We start from the raw sequence: 18,539 nt of genomic DNA, 5'->3' as shown, positions 1-18,539 counted from the left end.
AAATTTTTACTTTATAGGTCTGAAATTTCATTTTTGAGTTCCTTCAGAACTCTGGGGAGTATACCATCTGGTCCATGTGATTTACTACTCTTCAGTTTGTCAATCAGGTCTACCACATCTTCTAGGTTCACCGTGATTTGGATCAGTCCATCTGAATCATTACCCATGAAAACCCCAACATCCTCTTCAGTAAACACCGAAGCAAAGAAATCATTTAATCTTTCCGTGATGGCCTTATCTTCTCTAAGTGCCCCTTTAACCCCTTGAACAAATAACTGTCCAACTGACTCCCTCACAGGCTTTCTGCTTCAGATATATTTTAAAATGTTTTTACTGTGAGTTTTTGCCTCTATGGCCAACTTCTTTTTAAATTCTCTCTTAGCCTGTCTTATCAATATCTTACATTTAACTTGCCAACGCTTATGCATTATCCTATTTTCTTCTGTTGGATCCTTCTTCCAATTTTTGAATGACAATCTTTTGGCTAAAATAGCTTCTTTCACCTCCCCTTTTAACCATGCCGGTAATCGTTTTGCCTTTCTTAATGTGTGGAATACATCTGGACTGTGCTTCTAGGATGGTATTTTTTAACAATGACCACGCCTCTTGCACACCTTTTTTACCTTTTGTAGTTGCTCCTTTCACTTTTTTCTTACAATTTTTCTCATTTTTTCAAAATATCCTTTTGAAAGTTTAGCACGAGAGCCATGGATTTGCTTCCTGTCCCCCTTCCAGTCATTAATTCAAATTTGATCATATTATGATCACCATTGCCAAGCGGCCCCACCACCATTACCTCTCTCACCAAATCCTGTGCGCCACTGAGAATTAAATCTAAAATTGCTCCCTCTCTTGTCTGTTCCTGAACCAATTGCTCCATAAAAATGTCATTTATTCCATCCAGGAACTTTATATCTCTAGCATGTACCGATGATACATTTACCCAGTCAATATTGGGGTAATTGAAGTCTCCCATTATTACCGCACTACCAATTTGGTTAGCTTCCCTAATTTCTCTTAGCATTTTACTGTCAGTCTCACCATCTTGACCAAGTGGACGGTAGTATACTCCTATCACTATAGTCTTCCCCCAACACACAAGGGATTTCTACCCATAAAGTTTGAGGCTTTGCCCTTTCCTCAGAAGATTAAAGATGGCAAACATCTGTACATAACTGTTCTGTTAAATGTGGCCAGTATAACTCAGTGTGTTGCCCCTGGTTCTGGCAGTTGGGTGAGTTACTGAAATATCATCTGTTACAGGATTTAATTTGCTGTGGCTCAAATCACAATGCATACAGATATGAGTGAAAAATTTGGTGAAGCTGTAAATCCTATAATTGGAAAAAGCTTTGTGTGTACCTAAAAATAAAACAGAATAGAAAATTATCTGGTAAATCAGAAGATAAGATATGCCATACTGGGTCAGACCAAGGGTCCTTCAAGCCCAGTATCCTGTGTTCAACAGTGGAGAACCAAGTCGCAAGTACCCAAACATTAAATGAATACATCCCAAGCTACTAATCCTTATTGATTAATAGCAGTTTATGAACTTCTGCTCTAGGAACTTATTCAAACTTTTTTAAAACCCAGCTACACTAACTGCCGTAACTGCATCCTCTGGCAATTAATTCCAGAGCTTAATTATGCATTGAGTGAGAATTTTCTCTGATTTGTTTTAAGAGATACTTGCTAACTTCATGGAGTGCCCCCTAGTATTTCTATTATCTGAAAGAGTAAATAACTGATTCACATTTACCTGTTCAAGTCCTTTCGTGATTTTGTAGACCTCTATCATATTCCCCCTCAGCCATCTCTTCTCCAAGCTGAATAGCCCTAACCTCTTTAGACATTCTTCATAGGGGAGCTGTTCATCCCCTTTATAATTTTGGTCGACATTCTCTGTACTTTCTCCAGTGGTGACCAGAACTGCACAAAGTACTCAAGGTGCGGTCTCACCATGGAGCGATACAGAGGCATTATGACATCCATTTTATTTTCCAGTCCTAATAATTCCTAACATTGTTTGTTTGCTTTTTTTTGATCGTCACAGCACACTGAACCATTGATTTTCTATGACACCTAGATCTCTTTCCTGGGTGGTAACTCCTAAGATAGAACCTAACATTGTGTAACTACAGCAAAGGTTATTTTTCCTTATATGCATCACTTTTCACTTGTCCACATTAAATTTCATCTGCCATTTGGATGCCCAATCTTCCAGTCTCACAAGGTCCTCCTGCAATTTATCACAATCCGCTTGAGATTTAACTACTCTACATAATTTTGTGTCATCCACAAATTTAAGCACCTCACTTGTTGTGCCTCTTTTCAGATCATTTATAAATATATTAAAAAGCACTGGTCCTAGTATAGATCCCTGAGGCACTCCAATGTTTAATGTGGTCAAGTGCAAGGTGATGCATTTAGGGAAAAATAACCCATGCTATAGTTACACAGTTAGGTTCCATATTAGGTGCTACTACCCAAGAAAGAGATCTAGCCGTCATAGTGGATAACACATTGAAATCGTCGGTTCAGTGTACTGCAGCAGTCAAAAAAGCAAACAGAATGTTGGGAATTATTAGAAAGGGAATGGTGAATAAAACAGAAAATGTCATAATGCCTCTATCGCTCCATGGTGAGACCGCACCTTGAATACTGTGTATAATTCTGGTCGCCGCATCTCAAAGATATATTTGCAATGGAGAAGGTACAGAGAAGGGCGACCAAATGATAAAGGGAATGGAACAGCTCCCCTATGAGGAAAGACTAAAGAGGTTAGGACTTTTCAGCTTGGAGAAGAGGTGGCTGAGGGGGGGATATGATAGAGATGTTTAAAATCATGTGAGGTCTAGAACGGGTAGATGTGAATCGGTATTTTACTCTTTTGGATAATAGAAAGACTAGGGGGCATTCCATGAAGTTAGCATGTGGCACATTTAAAACTAATCGGAGAAAGTTCTTTTTCACTCAATGCACAATTAAACTCTGGAATTTGTTGCCAGAGGATGTGGTTAGTGCAGTTAGTATAACTGTGTTTAAAAAAGGATTGGATAAGTTCTTGGAGGAGAAGTCCATTACCTGCTATTAATTAAGTTGACTTAGATAATAACCACTGCTATTACTAGCAACGGTAACATGGAATAGACTTAGTTTTTGGGTACTTGCCAGGTTCTTATGGCCTGGATTGGCCACTGTTGGAAACAGGATGCTGGGCTTGATGGACCCTTGGTCTGACCCAGTATGGTATGTTCTTACCTTTTTCCACTGTGAAAACAGACCATTTAATCCTACTGTTTCCTGTATTTTAACCAGTTTGCAATCCACAAAAGGACACTGCCTCCTATCACATGACGTTTTAGTTTTCTTAGAAACCTCTCATGAGGGTCTTTGTTGAATGCCTTCTAAAAATCCAAATACACCACATCTACCGGTTCTTTGTCCACATATTTATTAATCTCTTTGTAAAAATTTAGATTTGTGAGGCAAGACTTCCCTTGGGTAAATCCATGCTGGCTGTGTCCCATTAAACCATGTCTATCTAAATATCTGTGATTTTATTCTTTATTTATTTATTTTTATTTATTTAATTTTATATACCGGCAACCGTTTGCACATCGTGCCGGTTTACAAGTAACTTACAACCAAAAGATATATAGGCAAAGCCTTTACAAAAAACAGTATGTAACAAAAACGCAGTAACAGAGCAAGTAACTAAATAACTTGGGGAGGGAGGGATAGGGTTAGTCGAGACAAAGGAGGGGGCGGCTCACCAATCTATAGTTTCCCATTTCTCCCCTGGAGCCCTTTTTTAAATGTTACATTGGCAACCTTCCAGTCTTCAGATACCATGGACGATTTTAATGATAGGTTACAAATTTTTACTAATAGTTCTGAAATTTCATTTAGTTCTTTCAGAACCCTGGGGTGTATACCATCTCGTCCAAGTGATTTTACTACTCCTCAGTTTGTCAATCTGACCTACTATATCTTCCAGGTTCACCATAATTTGGTTCATTTCATCTGAATCATCACCACCCTTGAAAGCCAACTCTGGAACGGCTATCTCCCCAACATCATCTTCAGTAAATATCAAAGCAAAGAATTTGTTTAGTCTTTCCACAATGGCCTTATCTTCCTTAAGTGCCCCTTTAACCCCTCAATCATCTAATGGTCCAACCAACTCCCTCTCAGGCTTTCTGCTTCGGATATATTTTTTAAAGTTTTTATTATGAGTTTTTGCCTTGAAGGCCAACTTATTCAGATTCTCTGTCTTATCAATGTCTTACATTTAACTTGCCAGTGCTTATGCTTTATCCTGTTTTCCTCTGATGGATCCTTCTTCCAATTTTTGAATGAAGATCTTTTGGCTAAAAGTCTTTCACCTCACATTTTAACCATGCTGGCAGTTGTTTGGCCTTCCTTTCACCTTTCTTAATGTGTGGAATATATCTGGACTGTGCTTCTAAGATGGTATTTTTAGACAATGTCCAAACCTGTTGCGCACACTTTACCTTTGCAGTTATAACTTTGTGTCTTTTGGTTTTTTTTTTTTTTTGTTTTTTTTAACTACTTTCATCATTTTGTTAAAGTTTCCCTTTCGAAAGTTTACTGCTAGAGCCATGAATATTCTTACTGTCCCCCTTCCTGTCATTAATTCAAATTTGATTGCTATGATTATTATTGACAAGCAGCCCCACCGCTGTTACATCTCTCACCAGATCCTGGTCTCCACTGAGAATTATATCTAAAATTGTTCCCTTTCTCGTCCATTCCTGAAGCAATTGCTCCATAAAACTGTCATTTATTTCATCCAGGAACTTTATCTCTCTAACATGTCCTGATGCACTTTTATCTAGTCAATATTGGGGTAATTGAAATCTCCCATTACTGCACTACCAATTTGGTTAGCTTCCCTAATTTGTCTTAGCATTTCACTGTCTGTCTCACTTTGGCCAGTTGAACAGTAGTATACTCCTATCGCTATACTCTTTCCTCAACACAAAGGGTTTCTACCCATAAAGATTTGATTGTGCATTTAGTCTCTTGCAGGATGTTTATCCTGTTGGACTCAATGCCATCCTGGACATAAAGCACCACCCCGCCACCAAGTTGCTCCTCTCTCATTGCGATATAATTTGTACTCTGGTATAGCATTATCCCATTGATTATCCTCCTTCCACTATGACTCAGATGCTAATTATGTCTGTCTGTCATTCACTTGTATACACTTTTAACTGTCCCATCTTACATTTTAGACTTCTGGCATTAGTATACAAACATTTCAAAGTGTGTTTTGTTTGTATTAACATTTTTGCTTTTCAGTTGTCGGGGATAATTCAGAATCATTTAGCTCAGGTGATTCTTTACTTATAGGCACATGGACTACTCTTCTAATTATTGGAACCTCTCTGTTGGGATGTTCTAACTCTAATGCTTCATTAGTATCCTTGGAAGATACCTCCTTCCGAACTATGTGCTGCTGAGTGATTGCCAGCTTTCCCCTTTGTTCTAGTTTAAAAGCTGCTCTATCTCCCTTTTAATGGTTAGCACCAGCAGCCTGGTTCCACCCTGGTTAAGGTGAAGCCCATCCCTTCAGAAAAGACTCCCCCCCCCCCCCCCCTTTCCCAAAAGGTTTCCCCAGTTCCTTACAAAATTGAACCCCTCTTCCTTGCACCATTGTCTCATCCACGCATTGAGACTCCGGAGCTCTGCCTGTCTCTGGGGACCTGCGTGTGGAACAGGGAGCATTTCAGAGAATGCTACCCTGGAAGTTCCGGTCTTCATAAATTTGGCTTCCAGAACCTCCCTCTTACATTTTTCTATGTCGTTGGTGCCCATATGTTTCACAACAGCCGGCTCCTCCCCAGCACTGTCTAAAATACTATCTAGGAGACGTGTGAGGCCCATCACCTTCGCACCAAGTAGGCAAGTTACCAGGCGATCCTCACGCCCACCAGCCACCCAGCTATCTATATTCCTAATAATTGAATCACCATCTATGATGGCCGACCTAATCCTTCCATCCTGGGCAGTAGCCCTGGGAGACATGTCCTCTGTGTGAGAGGACAATGCATCACCTGGAGAGCAGGTCCTTGCTACAGGATCACTTCCTGCTGCACCAGGTTGATGCTCTCTGACCAGGAGACCTTCCTCCTCCAAGGCAGCATAGGGCTGCCAGACTGGAGTTGGGATTTGGCTGCTATGTCCCTGAAGGTCTCATCTATACACCTCTGTCTGCCTCATCTCCTCCAGGTTTGCCACTTTAGCCTCCAGAGATCGGACTTGTTCTCTGAGAGACAGTAGCTCTCTGCACCAGGCGCGCACACATAACCTCTCACTGGTGGGTAAAAAATCATACATGTGACATTCTCTGCAAAAGACTGGAAGGCCTCCTCACTGCTGGACTGCTGCCTTCACCTTAATTTTGTTCAGTTCTTAGTTAAGTTTAGGTTGCTATGGGAGTAGTTTACGTACAATTTGAGTCTTATAATTTATCAGTTTACCCACTATTTGTAGTGACCTACAAGGGGATGATTACTCTTGATAAGGCCTGGGGCAATCCTATGTTTTAAGTGTCTCCTACCTATAAATCAAAAACACCCAAACTCGTGGCTTCTGCCTGCCTTCTGACTAGCTATTCAATATAGACACACAAACATACTAAAGAATGTGCCCCAGTAGTTTACTTCTTCCTGAAACTTTTTAAGTTCTAAAATTTCCCAAAATAGTACTTACCGATTTTCCTCTCCTCTCAATGCTCCCACAAGATCTAACATAATGCTACCAGTCACAACATTAGATTATACCCAATTGTTGGATGTAATTGTATATTTGTTTAATTGTTCAATCTGTTTGATGTAATTTTCTGTTCCTTGTTCCGTGTAAACCGAAGTGGTATGCACTAGTGCATGAACTCCGGTATATAAAAGCCTTTAAATAAATAAATAAATACCAGTCAGCTCACAAGAATTTGTTCTGTTTGCAGAAACATTGAATGAACTAATTCATTTGCTCTCACTGCTTCTTCTGGTACCAACCAGTATTTTTCTCTTATCCTGAAAATTAATTACCTGCAATATCTACTATGGTATCACTAATGTCCTCCTGAAACTTTATTTGATTCCACAGTAATAAATGTATCTAAATTACTTCCTTGTGACATTCTGTCAACCAATGTTCACCCCCCCTAACTAGTGGGTACTCTATAAAGATAGAAGCGAAGGTACGGGTGGGGAGGGAGGAGGGTGCTCTTCCCTCTACTCTTCCTTTCTAAAACTAAGTAGAAAAAATGTCTTTAACAAAAAAAAAAAAAAAGGCAAAAAAATTCCCTTTTTCAAAAATCAAAAGAACAAGTTATTAATAAAATCATCTCTCTTCAAAATAAGGTCTTTGCATTTGAATTCAGCCAGAAAATCTTATCTGTTGTAGTTTTGCTCCTCCAATAAAGGCCAGCAGTTCCTGTTCACAGGACCTTTTACTATTCCCGCCCCCCCTCCCCCAGACTCTCGGATCTGCCAGTACATACATATAGTGCTTCTAAAGATCAGCATTTTATTTTCCTAAAAAGTGGTAACTCAGTTTATACAAGTAAGCGGAGTAAAGAGCAAATTTGTTTTATTTTTCTCTTGCAACAGCAGTGGTAATAGAGCAGCTGTGGTATAGGCTACTTTTTAAATCTTATAGTAACATTTTTTCGTGTAGATGTTTATTATCTATTTGAATAATTTTAGAGTACGTGGATAGTATCAGTTATATTCTACATGTCACTTAACTTTTCAGTACCTAACCAAGAATACTGCCTATTAAAAATGGGAACTGTTTCAATGAATACTGTATTTCATAACAAAATGAAAATACTGTAATTCTGTTTGACCGCTATCAAATAAAATGCATACTTTATGTATTTAGCAAGAGTTTGAAATACTGATATGGGAAACCGTCGAAGGATTTTACAGTATGTATCTGTTTACAGGGTGGCACTCTCACGCAATACGAAGGGAAACTAAGACTGGTAGAAATAGCTCAAGTTCCAAAACCACATGTTGATGAATTCAAGTCTGTGTCAAAATTTAAAATATTCAACACAAACAACTTGTGGATTTCTTTACCTGCAATTAAAAGGCTACAGGAGCGGAACGCGATTGATATGGAAATCATTATTAACCCTAAGGCAAGTATAACATTGTGACCTTGAAAAATGTATTCTTTCTTGAATCCTGCAATATCAGTTACATGTTTCACTCCTGACCTTCAGGTTCAGCAGCTCCAGTCGCTTTTTTTTTTTTCCCAGCACTACTAAAGAGTGCTGCCCCTCAAAATAACTACATTACAGGACACCAGACAACATGGTTTCACAAAGAGAAGGTCTTATCAGACAAACTAGTCTGTTCTTAATGAGGTGATGTGGGGGATCAGGGATATGCAGCAAATGTTGCCTATCTGGACTTCAGTAAGACTTTTTGCACGGTTTCAAATATGGTAAGAAAGAAAACTAAGCAGTATGAGAGCAGAATAGAAAGCTGTCAGTTGGGTGAGGAACAGAGTAAGCCTTGGAACTCAGGTCAATGGAAGTTATGCTGATGAAAGTAGAGTGAACACCGGGTACTTCAGAGCTTGGTGCTAAGGCCAGTTTTCTTCATTAGAGGTAAAATACAAAATCTGTGAGGGGATAGACACACGCAGTTGGGTGGAAGAAACGAAAGGAGTTGAAAAATCTGAAAGAATGATCAAGGAATTTGGGTCTGTGCATCAGAGATACAAAAATCTGTTAGCCACTTATCAGAAAGACAGGAACTTGTAATGGCTGAACAGGAAATTCAGAAGTAATTTCAGATGAAACAAAAGTAGGCGGTGAATGCAATACAGCAACAGGGAGAGCTAACGGCATGCCTGGGCAGCACAGAAAAATTCAGTACTTAAAATGAAGAGAACTGGCACCCAGTGGAAGAGACACCTGTGGGGCCTAGGTTCAGGAGAGGAAGATGAGCTGGATAGTAATAAGAAAGCCAAACTTTGGTCTTTTAAAACAAACCAACCCTTCCCCAGTCAAATGCACATCTCCACTTTTGACTGCACTTACTGCTGTGAGGAATGTATATTTCTCTTTTCTGCTTGAGAGCCTGGTGTGAGCAAGAACTTGAATTGCGTACCACACCTTTTTTTTTTTTTTTTTTTTTAATATTCAGCAGAATGTATGCTGCCAGTTTGGCTCCTGAGGCCATGAGGATTGTAATTGGTTTGGCTGTCTGACTTTAACAGCCATCAGAGCTCTGACCCAAACAGTCAGCCAGGGCTCTAGCAAAGCTTTGCTGATAGGTGGCATAAAATATAACCATTGGCCTCATTTAGCCTCATACTGGGGAAATGTTATTCACTTGTATAGTTAATATATTGTGAAATTCGATCTGTTTTTCTAAATACCTTTAATTGTGAATGTTTACATCTTGATGTTACCCAATATCTAAAATGTAACCACTGTTAGAAGTAGGTGGTCTCACCATTAGTATTTTTACTCATGCTTTATTTTATTGCAGTTTTCCCGCGCAATGAAACTTTTTTTTGAAGAGGGACTGCTGAGTGCCATTTCTGTCTTTAAAATCCAGGCAAATAGGATAATTTGACCAGCATTTATGGGTTATCCAGGTCTGATTGCGCAGTATCTCTGCAATAACATCAAATATGTTTTAATCACAGTTTAGTGCATACTCCTATAGGGCCCAGCTTGATAGGGCTAAATATGCATACCATCACAATTATGGTTACTGTAAATCTGGTTGTTAAGCACGGTGTTTCTAAAAATATAGCTGCATGAAAGCCATTGCTCTTATATTGTTGAAAAGTATTCAACACGAGCTCAGACTTCCAGTCATGCTCATCAAGTAATGCCAATATAAGCATGTCATCTCTGTCCTCCATAGGAATTTTGGTTTTAAAGGTACACCATCTTTTCTCAGGAAGTTTTGTAAACATGATCTATATTTTTGGGTTTCAGACTTTGGATGGAGGCTTAAATGTTATTCAGCTGGAGACTGCTGTTGGTGCTGCTGTTAAAAGTTTTGAAAACTCCTTGGGTATTAATGTTCCTCGAAGCCGTTTCCTGCCTGTAAAGACCACGTCAGATCTTGTGCTTGTGATGTCTAACCTGTATAGTCTTAATGCTGGGTCCTTAACTATGAGTGAGAAACGAGAATTTCCTACAGTACCTCTGGTCAAACTGGGAAGCTCTTTTACAAAGGTAAGAACTTGCATAGTATATACCGAGATCAAATTGTAAAAATATGCGCAGTGGGTAGGTTTTATATTTATTAAAACTGCATTTCCGAATGGCTAGTGAGAAGCAATCTGTGCAGCATAATTTCATACCCTTAGGCCTATACACACGCCCAGAAGTTAAAAGGAACTAAAAAGTTCCTTTAATTGGTGTGAACCTAATGATGATTTTCTGCCAGGTCACTGACCTGCTATGTTTCACTGCAGCAAATCTCTTCCTTTTTCCCCATTATAGAAGAATGGAAGATGGAGGCTGCTGCTGGACCAACCTGTATTTTTTCTTAACAAAAACCCCACCACTGAGCCTATTACATGTCCTGTGCACAGTGGGGTAGATGTTCAAAGGGTTACGCGCGTAACCCCTGAAAACCTACCCCTGCGCGCGCCAAGCCTATTTTGCATAGGCTCGGCAGCGCGCACAAGCCCCGCGACATGCGTATGTTCCGGGGCTTTCAAAAAGTGTGCACCCCCTTGCGCGCGCCGACCCCCGGATTTTATAACATGTGCGCGGCAGAGTGCACATTTTATAAAATCGGGTGTACATTTGTGCACGCCGAGTAGAGCGCACAAATGTACTCCGTGCGCTTAAAATCGGCCCCAGTATGTCCTTTGAAACTCTTCTGTCAAGTAGCCGCAGCACATAGTCTTACCATTTATTTGATTTATATTTTGCTTTTTTTCAGCAAAGCAGATTACATTCAGGTATTGTAGGTATTTCCATGTCCCCGGAGCACTCACAGTCTAAGGGGCCAATGCAATAAAGTCGCGTAGAAAGCGGGCGCTGACTGTTCATGCGCATGCTGCCCCAAAGGGGTTGCCATGTAATATTAAAATTTGAGGGTTGCTAAAGCGAACCCAAACTGTTTTCTTGACTGCCGTACGCCGGTCATGAAAACTGACACCGATAAAACCCAATGCAGAGTTTATCAGCGTCTGTTTTTGTGGCTGTCTGCCAGTAACAAAAACCGATGCCGTTAAACTCGGCATCGGTTTTTGTGATGGGTCAGACTGTCAATTTTTTTTCTTTTATTTCTTTTCTTTTTTTGATGCGCACATCTATTAATGTCTGCTCCTGGCAGGCATTAATAGATGACAGTTAAATGTGTATTCGAGACACACATTTTTCTGTTTGCAGCGGGAATGAATGCCTAATAGCCTCATTCATATGCATTTGCATGTGATGAGCGCTATTAGGTTCACTCCGCATTGGACGCGCGTTGAATATGTGCTAATCCCCTTATTGCATTATGGGATTGATTAGCGCCTATTCTACCCGCATCCAACTGCACATTAAGAGTGCGCTCGGCTCAGCTCGCCATATTGCATCGGCCCCTAAGTTTGTAAAGTGAGTTGCTCAAGGCCACAAGGCGCAGCAGCAAGATTTGATCCCTGGTTTGCAGCCTGCTGCTCTAACCACTAGGTGGCCATTCATGGATGACTTGTGAAGAGGGAACAGTCCTATTCCTCTGCCAAAATGGGGACAAAATAACTTTCCCTTTGTAAACCCTCTGAAGGGCATTTTTTAGCCCCTTTCTGAAGGGAAAGTAGGCCTATGAGATCACCACGTCCCTCGGGGCAATGTTTCCAAATGGGGTTGTGTTGTGCATCTTATGACAGCTAGGGTTACCACCCTGTCCTCTGAGCAGGACCAGAAACCTGAGGGGTGGGAGGGAGGATCCGCAGCCTTTCCCCTCTTCACTTTCAAATCGGGCCCTGCTTTTCCTAGGCGGATGCTGCCTGCCTGTCTTTGGGGCTCAGGTTTGACTCTCTTCCTCTGCGACTCCCACGGCGGTGGAGTGGATGTGCTGCTTTACTTTAACATCATCCAAGTCCCTCATAGTGTGGGGCTCAGATTTGACTCTTCTCTTCCTCTGCGACTCCCACGGGGTCGCAGAGGAAGAGAAGATGGGTTTTTTTTATTGGGCCATCGGCGCCATTTTTATCAGTGGTAGCCAAAATGGCGCCGAGGGCCCGAGAGCGGGAGATCGTGCCGGGACACCCCCCCCACTGGACCACCAGGTAATTTAACATTTGGGGGGGGGGGAGGGTGGGAGAGCAAAGGGGTCATTTGTAAAGGGTCGGGGTGGGGTTTTTTTTATCTGCTCAGGCCTCACTAAAAAATTAACGATGTGAATTGGAATCTGAACCGATTCCAATTCACATCTCTAACGATCCGATTTTTTTCTCCCTCCATCCGAACCTGATCATTAAAACGATCGGGCACACGATTCACATCTCTAATCGGTAGGTCAGCTCCACAGCTGTGGGAGACGCAGGGGGAGGAGGAGTCAAACCAGAGTCCCAAACACAGGCAGTTGATTGGAGCGCTGCCGGTTGCCTCCACTGATTGGCCCCTGGCCTTGCTTGACCGGGTTTTACAGTGTCCGGTTACCCTTATAACCGGATTCTGTACAACAGATAAAAGCAAGCTGTCCGGTCCAAAACTGGGCAGTTGGTCACCCTAATGACAGGCAGGAACCTCGCTTGTAAGCCAGAGCTTGTTGGATATGAGATCTTTTGAATTTGGATGTGTCCTGGAAAATAGGATAAATTAGTTCTGGGTTGAACTCTGTGTCCTGCATTCCTGAAAAAGCATTTTAGCTTAGTTGACATTCAAGTCAGCTAAATTGAAATATTTTAAAGTTTAAAATTGGTTGAACTATTTGCTAAAGACCAAAGTAATTTTGTTTAAAACCCAAAAGCTGTGATTTCATTCCCCAATTATTCAAAAGTACTAATTAAAGAAATCCAGGGTGTGTTTTCCTCCTCCTTTCCCTTTTGCTCTGCCTAGGCTGTTGAGTCTGGAGAACTCATCCCCTCCTCGGGGAGTCGGTGTAACATGCTTAACTGTCTCCTGAATCTTAGCTTTCCACATCTGCCCTGTGATCTCATTTTTAGATGGAAGTGCATTGCTCCTAGGACTGAGATTTATTTTTTCTTAATTGTACATGATTTAGGCATTTGAAACTTGGAATGAAAAAGTATAATCAAGCAGTAAACAATTTAAGAACCGTGCTCTCTGCATCTTTAAGTGATTTTACTGAAACTTTTTTTTTAAGTAATTGACTTTCAAACCAGACTAGTATTGTTGCAATAGAAAATGTGGGAGGGAGACTATTCAGAGTAAGCTTTGGGAACTTTTTTCCCTTCTGGAAGAGTATTTTGTGTCAAAAGCAAGCAAGTGCCTATCGTTCTCAGTGACATTCTTGTTAATCAGGATGTCAGACCTCGCACACTCGTTCAATTGAGAGAGAGAGAGAGCAGCAGTCTGCTGTCCTGGTTAAATTTATTTAGATTTTTGCACTTTTTCAGCACTTCAAAGCAGAATACATTCAGGTACTGTAGTTATTTCCCTATCCCCAGAGCGCTGAGGAATGGTAAAATGACTTGCCCAAGGAGCAACAGCAGGGGACAAACCCTGGTCTCCTGGTTTGTAGCCCGCTGCTCTAACCACTAGGCTACTCCTCCACTCCAAACTTTTTATAAATCCCAAAGCACTTAACTTTTTGTCGTCCCCCCCAGTATTTAGCACCATTTTACAAAATTAACTGTTGTAAAAAATTGGACATTTTAGTACTCCGTATTCTAATATTGATATTTTCTACTTTATTTCAAAAAGGTTCAAGATTACCTCAGGAGATTTGAAAGCATACCAGACATGTTGGAACTGGATCACCTCACCGTTTCAGGAGATGTGACATTTGGCAAGAATGTTGCACTGAAGGTGTGTATGACAGTGAATACAAAACCACCAAATAGCACTATACAAGAAAATTTAAGGGACAATCATATGTGGGGAAAAAAACAGACAATATACTGTCAGATAAAAACCACTCTTTTTTTGTAATCTTAGTCAGTTTCTTTTTGTCTCATGCTTTTGTGCAACTGTAGTGTATGTGTATATATGTATGTATATATTTTTTCCTTTAATCGTTCATATTAATTTTTTTCTTAAACTAACACTTCCCTGAGCATAAAGACTGGCTCTCTACACAGCTGTGTTGAATTCCTGCTTCAGGAGTGGAATCTTCTGTTTTTTTACAGATTTCTTTACTGGTGAAATATCCTCTCCAGAGTCCCTTCTTTCCAGATCTGGAAAGCAAATTTTCTGTGCATAAATCCTGACTTCAGGTTCCAGGGACAGAACTGCTGCTTCTGCCCATAGACTGACACTAGTGCTGGAAACTTCACTTTCCTAGCGTCTAGCCAGATGGACTCAGGACCAGTGGGCTATGTGTTCCTCTGCTAGCAGATGGGAGAGGGTCAGGTTTCAAAGGTGACTTAACCCTAGATATACCCCTGCAGTGATCTCAGCTCTTCAGTACCTCTCCGTCTCCTAGCAGATGTGGACTCTATCCCCACACTAGCACGGTGTTAGCGGGATTGCAGCACAAACGGACATTTTTACCTTCACTTTAAAAGAAGATCGAGCCCCACTCTCCTGCGGTGATACCTAAGGATCGCTCCCCCAGTTGAGAATTCCTGAGGCAGTTTCCGAGATCTCTGAGGTGTACCTTTTGGTCCGGTAGGCGGTTCCCAGCGTGGACTTAGCGCAGCTGAAAGGCAGCGGGCGCAGAAGCCGAGAGTGGCGGTGAAGGCCAAAGCCCTCTCCCCCCGCAGCCGGAGACGGTCTCTGTACTCAACCAGTAAGCGCTGGGACCAGGTAAGTAGACCACCTCCGATCCAGAGACATGGAAGGGCTTCGTTAAGTCGTTCCTCTGGTCTCCTTGCTCGGCGCGCTGTACCGACTTCGTTCCCGATCTCTGTTCAGGCGAGGGAAGGGGTTCCGAGCAGCTTGAGCTGCCCCCCCAATGGGCTAGGCCCCGCTTTCAGCTGCGCCATCTTGTGCGCAGTTTGGTGCAGCACCATTTTCCCCCTTCAGCCGTCGGTACACATGTTGTGGGCCGGCCTGTGCGCCTAATGTGCACGCATATCACCGCTCATAACTGCGCCCATAACCGCGCACTACCGACCGCTTACACATAGCATGCCGAGGCGAGTTGGTGCGCACACAATATACAATAACCGGCTAAATGCACAAACCACACAGGCTATGGCCTTGGCAGCAAAGGAGCTCAGGCGACGCTCTCTCTGCAGGGCCTGCCATATTAGAGCCGCACAGTCTGACCTGGAATCCTGCCTGTGTCAGCACTGTGAGGAGGCCCAGGGAGGGCTGGATTCTCAAAAGCTTTCCAAACCTGGCCCAACCCAGTCGGAGGATGGGTCAGCCACAACCTTATCCAGTAGCTTCCCAGACCTGAGCAATTCCGGGATGGCATCCTCCCGGGGCTATGGCAGTTCAGGGGCCCCTATCCCGATTCACCCTGGGACAAATATGGATCTGGCAGCTTTCTCTTGGTTGGAATTTTTTCAGGGCCTCCAAGCCTTTGGTTCAGGCACAGTCAGCCCTGGACCCTGCCCGGGCCGAAACTCAACAGGGGGGCTTCGCTCTCCAGGCCCTGCCTGCGGACCGCGAGACATGCCACGCCTCACCAAGAGTATCCCTGACAGTGATCCAGATACTATGGATGACTATGGGGATCTACTGGAGGATGGAGAAATCCCTCCAGGCCTGGAATCATACTGGACCATACTTTGTTTCTTCCACAGAGATGAATTACCGGCACTAGCCTTTCCTCATAGAGGAATCGTTGCATCCTCTTTATCATTTTGGTGCCTTCGTTACAAGAGATGCCATATTGGGTCAGACCAAGGTCCATCAAGCCCAGTATCCTGTTTCCAGGAATGGCCAGTCCAAGTGGCAAGTACCCAAACATTAAATATATCCCAAGGTACTAATGCTGATAAGCAGTGGCTATTCCTTAGTGATTAATAGCAGTTTATGGACTTCTCCTCCAGGAACTTATCCAAACCTTTTTTAAACCCAGGCCACCAACTGCCTTAACCACATCCTCTAGCAATGAATTCCAGAGCTTAATTGCATGTTGAGTGAAAACATTTTCTCTGATTTGTTTTAAATATGCTACTTGCTAATATCATGGAGTGCCCCCTAGTCTTTCTATTATCTGAAAGAGTAAATAACTGATTCACATTTACTCGTTCAAGTCCTTTCATGATTTTGTAGAGCCATCTCGTCTCCTTAATCCTCATAGGGGAGCTGTTCCATGCCTTTTATCATTTTGGTCACCCTTTTCTGTACTTTCTCCAGTGCAACCATATCTCTTTTTTTGAGACGCAGTGACCAGAATTGCACACAGTATTCAAGATGCAGTCTCACAGTTTTATTTGCCATTCCCTTCCTAATAATTCAGTTTGCTTTTTTGACTGCCACAGCACACTAAGTTGATTTCAATGTGACACTGTGACATCTAAATCTTTCCGAGGTGGTAGCTCCTGACATAGAACCTAACTGTATAACTACAGCAAAGGTTATTTTTTCCTACATACATCATCTTATACACATTTTGTCCACATTAAATTTCATCTGCCATTTCAATGCCCCATATTCCAGTCTCACAAGGTCCTCCTGCAATTTATCACAATCCGCTTGTGATTTAACTACTCTAAATAATTTTTTCATCTGCAAATTTAATCACCTCATTTGTCATACCCCTTTCCAGGTCACTTATAAATATATTAAAACAGCACCAGTCCAAGTACAGATCCCTGAAGCATACCACCGTGTACCTTTTTCCACTGTGAAAACAGACCATTTAATCTTAATTTTTGTCTTTTAACCAATTTGCAATCGACAAAAGGACATAATCTCCTCCTATCCCATGACTTTTTAGTTTTCTTAGAAGCCTCTCAGGAGGGACTTTGTCAAACGCCTTCTGAATATCCACATCTACTGGTACACCTTTATCCATATGCTATTCACCCCTTCAAAAAAAAAAAGAAAAAAGTAGCAGATTTGTGAGGCAAGACTTTTCTTGGGTAAATCCATGCTGGCTGTCCCATTAGATCATGTCTAGATGTTCTGTGATTTTTATTCTTCGGCACTGAAGTTTGGCTTACCAGTCAATCTCCAGAATGGGACTTTTTTCACTGTCTATATTAGATATCTCTCTAAATACACACATTAAGAATTATGGATACGTTTCATAACGAGTATATACTCCCACAAGCTTCCCTCTCATGCTAAACTCATGTAGCTACTTTCAGACCCATAAATATTAACGTGAGCAAATGTGTGGGAATTGCAGCATTTTTCATTATTAATCCACTACAGAGTAAAAATTGGGTGGCCCATTATTCCTGAATCTGTCAGTCTATCTAAGGTCAGGAAATAAGTTGTAGCAGGATACTTATATTGTTTGCATGGAGAAAAAATGGATTGAGTGCAGGCTTTTTTTACATTTATAACCAGCAATAATGCATTGCTGGTTATAAATGGGGCTTTTTCAGCCATCAGGATTGTCTAATCTACCCATCCCTACCATTGAGAGTACACCTTAACTATAAGGAGAAAAACATCCTAGCCCAAATTTTTTCTGAACGTATATAAAATGAGGACTTCAGAAACAGGGAAGCCTTTCCCTCAGTCTTATCTGTACTTCTTGGATAGATTCAAATGTATAGCAACTCTCTTTCAGTAATAATGCTTTTCAGGCAAGTCATTCACAGCCTGCTCAATATATCTTTGCCCTGGAGCACTGTGACATTGAAGATTTATATATCCACTTGGCCACTAATCATCAAATCATGGCCTCATTCATGTTTCATCCTACAGCCATGCATACCTGGACAACACTCATGAAAGTACCTTCTCAAGCGCTGGCATCTCTACCAGCTGAACTGAGATTACTAAGAGAGGCAAAGCTCTTTAACAAGGCCCTAAACACTCACTTTTTTTCAGCTCACTTACAAAGTCCTGATGTAAAGCTGCTTTTTTTTTTTTAAATTTCAAGTATATTTTTTGTATCCTGCCCTGAACTATGGACAGGTGGGGAACAAATTTTGTAAATAAAAAAAAAAAAATAAGAGTTCAGTTTGTTGTCTTTGGGGGGGGGAAAAATAACTTATGGCACTGGCTCTTATTAGAAAATGAACAATAGGGCAAACCTGAAAAAACACAATTTTCAGGCATGCCTAACATTCCTCAATTTCAGTTGAGGTTTAGGGTAACAAGTTCATACAAGAAAGCAAATATATTTAACTTATTGTACTCTTTATGCAGTAAAGCTGTAAGACATTACCCAAGATTTTAGGGTGATAAAGTATTAACTCTGCTGTAGAAAGCCCCATTCTTGGTGGAAATGACTTACAGGATTTTTTAGATCATCTCTGTTTAACCCCCTTCC

General features: G+C 41.5%; 1 protein-coding gene across 2 annotated transcripts in view; it reads left to right on the top strand.

Annotated features, from left to right (window-relative positions):
* Positions 1–18,539, top strand: part of UGP2 (UDP-glucose pyrophosphorylase 2) — a 100,577-nt gene that overhangs the window by 80,702 nt on the left and 1,336 nt on the right. For both annotated transcript variants that reach the window (XM_029593662.1, XM_029593661.1), the window contains exons 7-9: positions 7,979–8,176; positions 9,998–10,240; positions 13,895–13,999. In XM_029593662.1, coding sequence (XP_029449522.1) covers positions 7,979–8,176; positions 9,998–10,240; positions 13,895–13,999 — 546 coding nt within the window. The remainder of the gene's footprint in view (positions 1–7,978; positions 8,177–9,997; positions 10,241–13,894; positions 14,000–18,539) is intronic.

The sequence above is a fragment of the Rhinatrema bivittatum genome, chromosome 3, assembly GCF_901001135.1.
Source record: "Rhinatrema bivittatum chromosome 3, aRhiBiv1.1, whole genome shotgun sequence".
Taxonomy (NCBI): Eukaryota; Metazoa; Chordata; class Amphibia; order Gymnophiona; family Rhinatrematidae; genus Rhinatrema; species Rhinatrema bivittatum.
Note: the sequence above shows the minus strand (reverse complement) of the source record. Positions and strands in the feature narration are given on the sequence as shown.